Source organism: Lupinus angustifolius, chromosome LG06 (assembly GCF_001865875.1).
Source record: "Lupinus angustifolius cultivar Tanjil chromosome LG06, LupAngTanjil_v1.0, whole genome shotgun sequence".
NCBI classification, from domain to species: domain Eukaryota; kingdom Viridiplantae; phylum Streptophyta; class Magnoliopsida; order Fabales; family Fabaceae; genus Lupinus; species Lupinus angustifolius.
The window spans coordinates 35,314-45,916 of record NC_032014.1 but is presented as its reverse complement, the minus strand read 5'-3'; the positions used below and the strand labels follow the sequence as shown (position 1 = coordinate 45,916).

General features: G+C 32.9%; 1 protein-coding gene across 1 annotated transcript; it reads left to right on the top strand.

Moving 5' to 3' along the window:
* LOC109348519 (protein CHROMATIN REMODELING 25) lies at positions 2,294–9,480 on the top strand. The gene is made up of 19 exons (XM_019588964.1): positions 2,294–2,477; positions 2,551–2,994; positions 3,086–3,326; positions 3,402–3,527; positions 3,616–3,672; positions 3,768–3,854; positions 4,118–4,213; positions 4,884–4,934; positions 6,366–6,440; positions 6,558–6,644; positions 6,940–7,031; positions 7,107–7,239; positions 7,617–7,736; positions 7,814–7,927; positions 8,049–8,132; positions 8,246–8,323; positions 8,407–8,465; positions 8,738–8,927; positions 9,029–9,480. Exons 1-19 carry the CDS (start codon positions 2,353–2,355, stop codon positions 9,461–9,463), a joined length of 2,694 nt encoding a protein of 897 aa, XP_019444509.1. The 5' UTR covers positions 2,294–2,352; the 3' UTR covers positions 9,464–9,480.

The following is a 10,603-nucleotide window of genomic DNA, read 5'->3' as shown; positions in this document are numbered from 1 at the left end:
TTTAACCATGTTAACTTTTTGGAAGTTTAATATTATGTATTAAGATTATAATAATAATGTGTAATGTTAATATTGTAAATCATTTTGAATTATTGATAGTTAACACATTAACAATATTAGAAGTTTAATATTTGAAGCATTTACACACGTTATGTATTCAGATTGTAATAATAATAATGTAAATCATATTGTTGCAATAATTTTGGAGGCAAATAGATTCAATGAGGTAATGACACATGTCATAGATGATGTGACAATTCAATGAGATAATGATACATGTATGTTAAGGAGGTTTTTTTTTGTTAAAGTAGTAAATAGATAGATTCATATTATATCTTACTGCATAAATTAGTTTTATTGTTTTTGTTTTGAAATGATATTTTCATAGTAGTTGAACAAAAATAGTTAAGATAATATAAATAATTTGATCAAAAAGGTAATATGCATTAATCTTATTCGTTTCGTCAAAGTTGAACTTAACACATAGATGATTGATAGCATTTCAAAGCTGAATGGCTAATGACAACAACGATAGAATTATTCTTGAGATTTTTACTTTAAAGTTTGATAAAGACAATATATGACCTTCATAATCAATTTTTTTACGTGCAAAATAATTATGAACTCAAATGAATTCATATTACTATAAACAATATTAACATCTACACGTCTAAAATAACTTTACTTATTATTTATAATTTCTAAAAGAATCACAAAATTATATTATACATATTTATTAACAAATTGAAAAAAAAATATAAGCTCAAATGATTGTTTCAATACATGTAATATAAAAGACTAAAAAATATTTTAATAAAATAAAAAAAAAATTCAAAGGCAACTGCCCCCAACATATTCCTAGTATGATTTGCCCAAATACAAAGAAACATTAAATAAGTAAATGTGATTTACATGTTATAGCATTCATGACTTATTTGAGGATATCTCTTATACAATTAGAGGTGTCAAAACGGGTTACTCAATGAGTTCGGGATAGCCCATATCGGATTCAGGCTAAATCGGGTCGGATTAAAAAACTTGAATATAATTTATGCATATCAAATTATAGTCAAGACCCGCATAATATTAAAAAAGTATTTAAAATTTAACTTATTTAATCTATTTAATATATATATAAAATTTGATATTAATGTATAACTTTTTTAACACACTTCTTATGCCTAATACAATCAAACTTATAGATCTAGTGTCTTGTTTTTAAGTTAAGACGTGAAATCCACATATATAATTTTTAACATAACTCATTTATTGATTATGTCATTTTTATTAGACTCACACTCCATAACATAATATAATTTGGACTTCACTATAATATATAAACTTTTAGATACTATAAAAAATATTATTCTTTGTATGATCTTTATCAACACTTTTATTATGAACTATTATCTTGAATTTGGTTGCGTGAAATTCTCTATGGGGAAAATTATGTTGTCTTTTAGTTTTGTTGTAAAAGTTATTTTCTTTATTATGTTTTTGTTGTAGAAATTAAATATAATTAAGTACACAATTAAGAAAGGAAAAGTGAAATGTATATGTTTTAATGTTTTGTAATTTGATACATTATCTTTTATTGGGGTTAAAAGAATATTATGAAAAATAGGAAAAATAATATAATGTTTAACTTTATAACATTATTGTAATTTATAAATATTTATGGTATAAATATTATTCTATCTTTTGTTCAAAGTTCATAACATAATATTTATTATAAGTTGTTTTGTAAAATAATTTTTATCTAAGGTTTATTATCAAGCAAATGTTCCAAAAATGATTTAAAAAATATGAAAAAATGGATAGTCCGAGCCCTCAAATAAGCCCAGCCTAAACTCGGTTTTCATATAGCCCGGCCGAGCTAAAAAGCCTGAATGTAATAAAAAATATTTAAAATAATACTCAACCCTATAAACTTATAGGCTTTAGCGGGCTGACCCGAGCTTACCCATTTTTTACAACTCTATATACAACCAAGGGTATCTAACTACTTAGCTAGGCAAATAGTTGTTCTTAAATATTTGGAATAAAACTCCAAAGGTTTGGCACTGGCTAGAAATAGTTTTGCCAATTATAAAATAGTAAGCCTTGTCCGACGGATACCAAAAGGATTAAGAAAAAATATTATAGGATGAAAATACAATATGATTTTTGATAAATGTAATTAAGATTGAAGGATGACTTTAATAATTCTTTATTTTTATTTTAATATAATATAGGGAAGACATATAAGAAATGTAAATATGATTTTTTATTCATTCTATACGGAAATATGGAAATGAAAAAAGGCGAGTTAGAGAGGAGAGGTTGAAGGTTGAATTAGAGATTGAGGCGAGAATGGAAGACGAAGACGAACAAGTGGTATCTCTGTCTTCTTCTTCTTCTTCCGATTCAGGCTATGACGAATACTCCGTCGAAGACGATAAAGAACGCAAATCTCAGAATGTGGATGCTCTCCTCAGGTACTTAACACTTGTTATATCTTTTAGGTTTTCCTTATTCAACTGGGATTGAAATTGTTATAATTGGTTGTAGTGGAAAGTTGATAGTGAAGAGGCAATCGTTGGTACCGCAAGTTCTATCAGTTCCACTTTGTAGAAAACCCTTCAAACCTCCATGTTCCTCTTCCAATTACAACGAACACCTTAGTCGGAGGCTTTCCCTCCGTAAAAGGTTTGTTCCTTGGAGACAACAACAAGATTCTGTCTTGCTTGAAACCACCAACATACACTTCAATAATACAGACCTTGTACAAAAACAAGAACAAGTGGAGAATCTTTGTTTGCCCCCTGGGATTGATCCTCTAATACTGTGGGACCCTCCTCAAGGTCATGACCACCAACCAATTTCTGTTCACCCTTTGCTTGTTCGTTTCCTTCGTCCTCATCAGAGGGAAGGAGTTCAGTTTATGTTTGATTGTGTCTCTGGCCTACATAGTTCTGCCAATATCCATGGATGCATTTTGGCTGATGATATGGGGTAAGTCACACACATCACACATACATACTTACTTGATAAATTATTATGCCTGCCTACCTCTGTTACTACTGCTTTTAATTGATGTTCACAGTTTGGGAAAGACATTGCAATCCATCACTTTACTTTATACTCTACTTTCTCAAGGCTTTGATGGAAATCCAATGGTTAGAAGGGCCATCATTGTCACCCCTACCAGCCTTGTTACTAATTGGGAAGCTGAAATCAATAAGTGGCTTGGATCTAGAATTCATCTTGTTGCTCTTTGTGAAAGCACAAGAGAAGATGTCATCTCTGGGATTCAAAATTTTACAAGTACCCGTACCATATTACAGGTTCAATTTTCCAACCATCACTTGCCTTCACATACATACATGTAGTGCACTCAGTTAATATTTCCTGATTTTCAGGTGCTGATTGTTTCATATGAGACATTCAGAATGCACTCTTCAATGTTCAGCTCCACTGACTCTTGTGACCTTCTCATATGTGACGAGGCTCACAGACTGAAAAATGATCAGACAATAACCAACCGGGTACTCGTGCTCTACAATTTCCTTGGTTTTTAAGCAAGATAGGTAGTTTCTCTTGATTGTTTCTCATGAATACCTTTTCCTGGAGTAGGCATTAGCTGCTCTACCATGCAAACGTAGAATTTTGTTGTCAGGAACTCCTTTGCAGGTGATAGTTTATGCATCATTATCCATCTGTCTTGCAAGTTACAACTCTAAATCCTCATTTATTTATTTAATTTTGTGAGAATATGCCATCTACAGAATGACTTAGCAGAATTCTTTGCAATGGTTAACTTCTCCAATCCTGGAATATTGGGTGATATTGCACATTTTCGACGGTACTATGAGGTAAATTGGTCGCATTGCTCTACATTTAAATTTTTTGATGTGGAAAGCTCATCCTTTGTCAGTATATACCGGTAATTAGGAGAAAAAAGGAGTTATTCAGTTGTTAAATAGAAGTCTATAGCTTGTACAGCGCATTCTGTAGAAACTGATGTGGTAGTAAGACATGCCAATTGCTGAAAGATTTTAGGAGAGTGTGATGCCGGAATAGGATTTCCTCCTTCTCTCAGTGTTTTTTTTAACTGTGTCCTACTTGCATCATCAAGGCACCAATTATTTGCGGAAGAGAACCTACTGCCACTGCAGAAGAGAAGAAGCTAGGTGTTGGACGCTCCACAGAATTAAGTATCAAGGTTAATCAGGTAATGTTTTTTCTTGGCTCATCGATGTGAATTAGATTCTTCTATATACTTTTACTGTTTGGTTGAAGAGTTGATTTTTCAGTCCCTGTAATAGGACTCTTGGGACTCACATTCTAAGGAATGGTATTTCTAGGAATCTATAGAACCTATGTTTGGTTAACTTTGACTATTCCTGGGAATTTGAGGATAAGGGTGACCAAAAGTGTCATTTATAGTTCTATAATTAGTCCACAACTTGAGATAGAACCTAGATATAGACATGAAGATCATGAGTTCAAATCTCCCGTGCACCATGTTGTCCTTTATAATTACTCCCAGAATAGGAGTTATCTCAACATACCTTCCCCCTTGGGATTGATTTGTTGGACTAGTGGTCAATTAATATTCCTGGGTATGAGACATGGATGGGAATGTTTTCTTGTATCTCTTAACAAACATGGGAATAAAACATTCCCGCCTAAGGATTTCCGTAAATGTAAAAACTAAGAAAACTCTTGAATCAAACACCCCTAGGCAGTTGTATAATATTATTCATCACTACTCTTTTATGGTGCAAGGTATTCTTCATCACTAGCTTAATGAAGTGCAACCAGTTTCTTTTGTGTGTTTGATATGAAAAAAAATATATACTTTCTTTACTGAAGATTGATTGGTCAATATGCTTTTACAGTTCATATTAAGAAGGACTAATGCGTTATTGTCGAATCACTTACCACCAAAGGTATTGTACTATCTTTTATCTGTCTTCTATGCTTATTGAACTTGTTGAAATTATAGGGTTTAGATATAGAAGAAGAAAGAATGCTCAAAATAACAAATTGTATTGATACTATTGTAAACGATGATGTGATCCAAAAAATATATTAGTAACTCCTATTTATACTAATATCAAACTCCTAATTAAATATGGAAACAAATCATACAACAATAACAATCAAGTCTCTATCCCACCAGGTGGAGTTGACTATATGAATCGAAGAATGTCATAATGCTCTATCTAAATCATGTTCATTGGCAAAACATAGATCTATAAGTCTTTCTTTATTATTTCCCTTATGGTTTTTCTTGGTATCCCTATTTCTCTAGGAATTAGATTAGTTTTCATTTGATCTACTTTCCTTATGAAGACTTATACCAGTCTCTTCCACACATGTCCAAACCACTTAAGGTGCAATTTTACAATCTTTTCTATGATAGGAGCTACTCCAACTTTCTCCCTAATGCATTCATTTCTATTTCTATCTTGTCTAGTGTGTTCCCTCATCTAACACAACATTCTTATCTCTGCTACATGTAGTCGTTCTCTTGTTGACATTTTATCTCCTAACATTCAGTCCGATATAACATTGCAAGTCTTATAGTCGTGCACTCGGGTGGTAGAACTTTCCCTTAAGCTTGAGTAGTACATTTTTATCACAAATGACACCTAAAACACTCCGTCATTTCATCAAACCTGCTTGAATCTTATGGTTCATATCTCCGTCAATTTCCCCATCGCCTTTTATGATTGAATCAAAATATCTAAATCTAATGACTTGTAGTATGTATGATCCCCAATATTTACCTCTATAGTAGAGTTTAAATAATCTCAATCTTAAGATATCTTCTAAGATTCTCTAAACAAATCTAAGATATAATCATCATAATATGATATATTCTCTCTATATCCAAGTATCATTTAGATATTCTCTATAAGATAATTTAAGACATTCCGAAATATTTTCATATATTCTAACATAATCATTGCACTATTCAATCACATTCTTTTGTTTTTCAAAAAAGCAACTATATACATGGAATCCTTTCCCTTTCCCTGAATTTTCAATTAGAGTATTGTTCTTGATCTTTCCTTAGATTAAAGAAGTAGAACTATGTGTTTATTTCTCTTTGTAAAAGAATAAATTCATTAAAACAAAATTTCCATAACCCCTCCCCCGATTGAAACTTCCCTATTATTGCAGTTTTTTCTCTCCCTCTTATATCTAACTTTCCCTCCCAGACATGTATTACATACTGTCCCTCCGAATGAGGTTTAGGCATGCGGGAGTAAACTTGTAGAGCTTTCTTTGGCCCAGCATTAATAGCATTTGGAACCATGGTTCTTATCACTCTTGATCTTATATATCCCTGAATTGTTCCTTTTGTTGTACAGATAATTGAAGTTGTTTGCTGCAAGTTGTCTCCACTACAGTCAGAGCTATATAAACATTTTATACAGTCAAAAAATGTAATATCCACTTTTGATTTTGGAAAACATATTTTTTGTTAGGTGTTTACATTGTTGGATGTTGACAAAAACAAGACAATCAAGACTAAATTGACAAATCTGTGTCTTCAAGCACAGGTTAAACGGGCAATTACTGAAGAAGTGAAGCAATCCAAGATTTTGGCCTACATAACAGCTCTCAAGAAGTTGTGCAATCATCCAAAGGTATTATTTTTTCTTTTCCCCCGAGAATATCTGTTTTTATATCTTTTTAAGAAACTTCATTGTTGGTAAATGATATGATTGGTTAATGTTCATACATTCTTGATAATAGATCGTGAAGCTGTTGACTTAGTGCCATTAGATTTGGCAATTAGAGTATTTTATTTTCACCCATTCCTCCTCTTAAGTCTTAACCTTTGATCATCTATTAAAAACTGCGAATGAAACCCGTCATCTCCTTTAATATTTTGTAAGTTTCAGACATACTTTCGTCCTGACAGAAGATAGTGTCTTGTAGCTTATATATGATACCATCCGAAGTGGGAGCCCAGGAACTTCAGGTTTTGAGGACTGCATTCGATTTTTCCCTCCTGAAATGTTATCTGGAAGGTAGATAGTTTAGATTATATTTCACTTATACATATGGTGTCTACATTAGTCATGCTATAGGAGTTTTGTGGACAGGTCTGGCTCATGGACCGGAGGGAATGGAGCTTGGGTTGAACTATCTGGGAAAATGCATGTCTTAGGAAGATTACTTGCTCATTTACGTCAGAGGACAAATGATCGCATTGTCCTTGTCTCAAACTACACTCAGGTATATTGTAAAAGGTTATGTTGCAATACTCTTTTTAAATAGCAGCTGTTGCTAATCAATGTGATTGTTTAGAATAAAATAAGATCCATACAGTAAAAAAATATTATATAGTTTTTGAGGTCAATTCCAGTTGCATCCAGCATACAATATTTGTCCAAATAATGAAGTTTACAAGGCTTATGTAATACTGCCGACAACCTTGCATGGAGAAATGGTTTTAGACTACAATGTAGAAGTGCATGTGCCTGCTTTTCATGATGACACTTATGTCCCTTCTCTTGCTATCTTCTGGATATTTTTGTACATAATAAACCAGTAATATCAATCTTTTATACACTTATGTCCCTTCTCTTACTAACCCATCTTTCATGTAACAGACTCTCGATCTTTTTGCTCAATTGTGTCGGGAACAAAGGTACCCTCATTTGAGACTTGATGGCACTACATCAATCAGTAAAAGGCAGAAGTTGGTCAACTGCTTTAATGACCCATCTAAGGTAAGTTCATAACATAAACTGTCATTAAGCATCATTCATATGCTATTGTCCACTGACAACCAAATTTGACATTGCAGGATGAATTTGTTTTTCTGCTAAGCAGCAAGGCCGGTGGTTGTGGACTCAATTTGATTGGTGGAAATCGACTTGTCTTGTTTGACCCCGATTGGAATCCAGCAAACGATAAACAAGTAATATGCCATAGGTTTAGTTTTATTAACATCGGAAATTTTCATACACAAGCTTTCTCTCCTCTCTATATCTTACATACTTTTGTTATTTTATTTGCAACTTATCCTTGCCCATAAATAGGCTGCAGCAAGAGTGTGGAGGGATGGGCAGAAAAAAAGAGTTTATGTTTATAGATTTTTGACTGCCGGAACAATTGAAGAAAAGGTTTATAAACATGAACACATCTTACTTTTTTTCCCGTTTAGTATCAGTCCTCTCATTTGAGCAATTTCTGTCTATATTTTCCTCTTACTGAACCATTTAGAACTCATGTGTAGGTCTATCAGCGTCAGATGTCAAAAGAAGGGTTGCAAAAGGTCATTCAACAGCAGCAAACAGATAGCATTGCGGCACAGGTCAAAATTACTTCTAGCCTTCTACCACGTGTTCTAGTTGGTGCTGCTTATGCAATGCTATTCATAACATTTATTATTTTCAGGGTAACTTACTTTCAACAGAGGATCTTCGTGATTTATTCACTTTTCATGAGAGTATCAAGTAAGGCGTCTCTTTCCTTTTTGTTAATAGAACATTATAATGTTGTTCGATTCATTTAGTCAACCCCACCTAGTGGGATTAAGGCTTGATTGTTTTTGTATTTACTTAGGATGTTAGCATAGAAATGTGCAGAAGATTTGCATGAAGATGGTACTAGTGGTGTCACTGGTGTGACATGGTGAAAACAATTGACACCTCAATTCTTATTGCTGTTTGTCATAACATTGACTTGTGATCTTTACTTAATTCTCTGTTTCAATATATTTATTTAGGTCAGAGATCCATGAAAAGATGCGATGCACACGGTGTCCAACATACGATGGGCCCGAAAGCACTGACGAGAAGTATGCGGCATCTCAATCAACAATAATGAATTGTGAACCTGATGAAGAAACCTGTGATATAGGTGGATTTGCAGGAATTGCAGGCTGCTTAGAGAAGTTAAAAAGATCAGAGAAGCAGGTTGGGCTTTACTGTCTATCTTATTATCTCTTCATTCAAGCAAAGGGTATGAAGAATCTAAGCTAGTACTTCACTATCTCTTTTATACATATCCTTTTCAGGTTGGATGTCCATTGGAAGAAGATTTGGGTAGCTGGGGACATCATTTTGTCCCAACTTCTGTCCCAGATGCTATCCTCCAGGCTTCAGCGGGTGATGAGGTGACTTTTATTTTCACAAACCAAATTAACGGAAAGCTGGTACCCATTGAGTCCACCATCACTCCGGAGTTGCAACAAAAAGAACCAAATAATGAAATACTCCTCAAGTCAAAGCTGAACGTCAGACATTCTTTACATAATAAACTACCACTACGGGTACGGGGTGTTGCTACTACTAGTACAACATCTTCCTTTCTTAAACCTTCTTCGATTAAGGAAGCACTGCATTCTGTCAGAATTACAAAAAATATCTCAGCATCTCCTGTAATTAATTCATTACCACGAAAAAGATCATGTCCTACTAATATAAGTAATGATGATGATTATCTCGATTAATAGTTGGTTTTGCATTTCTTTTTGTTTTCCAGCCGCCCAGGAGAAGGGTGGCTGTTACCATTAGCTTAGAACAGATGTGAAATTATAGAAAATATACATGTTCTTTAAAATTACTTTTAAAATATCAGTTTTTTTTTTCGTTTTTTTTCTCGTTTTAAAGGTGACAAATGATTATACTTTCTGTCATAACATTTAAATTAATAATTGACATGTAGGGCCTAGGGGTTAGCCCATAATGTAACAATCACAATTGCTGTCTTTTCATTTGGGTTAATCCTATTGCCTAATATAAGTTTGTTGGTAGCTAACTTTCAACACATGCATTCTATGTCATGCCAATATTCAAGGCTGTTACAAAATCATTCCTCAATAGAACATGGAAATCATCATCTTCCTTCTCTTCCAACTTTCAGCTATTTCTCTTCTCTTTGCTTTTGTTCTATTTTTCTTTCTCTTCTATACTATTGTATTATTGAGACTTGACAATGATTACACTTCATGGCAATACAATTTATTCCATGAATAATAATACAATAAATAAATGAAATGTATTAGTAAGACTTAACAATGATATTCGTTTTAATGTTATATGACACTATCGAACATGAGAATTTTCTCTAAATGCTTTCCTCATGAGAATCCTGTTTGACATACTTTGTTTCAAAAAATTTACATTGGAGATTGGTATGAAGGTGGTTGATCAAATAATTTATAGATTTATTTTTATATTAACTATATTTATTTCATATAAGAGAATGTAGATACCAATAGATGTTGGTTCAAGTGATATATGTTTGATTCTTCTTAAGCAAAAGGTCTCGGGTTCGAGTTTTGTGGATGGAAAAATACTCGCTGAGAAAGTTAATCCCACATACCTGTATATGTTTCCGACTCGGACAGGATTGCCTCCGATATGAGAATATACGTGGAAAACAAAAAAAATATAAGAGAATGTAGATGGAATGCAGTTTTACATTTTGAAGAGAATATGACATTTTGCATAGAATATAGAGGTGATAGTAATGGAATGGAAGTTGACATCTCTATTATTTATAACTATTATCACTCTTCCAATTAGTTTTCGAGATGTGTTAAGAAATGTCAGCACTAAATATTATAATTCACTTATCTTATATTAAG

Excerpts from the sequence above, each read along its gene's own strand:
- LOC109348519 (XM_019588964.1), top strand. The coding sequence starts at position 2,353 with ATGGAAGACGAAGACGAACAAGTGGTATCTCTGTCTTCTTCTTCTTCT. Across the intron at positions 4,214-4,883 it reads TAAGTATCAAGGTTAATCAG|TTCATATTAAGAAGGACTAA; the intron begins GTAATGTTTTTT and ends ATGCTTTTACAG. Across the intron at positions 7,737-7,813 it reads GCTTTAATGACCCATCTAAG|GATGAATTTGTTTTTCTGCT; the intron begins GTAAGTTCATAA and ends TTGACATTGCAG.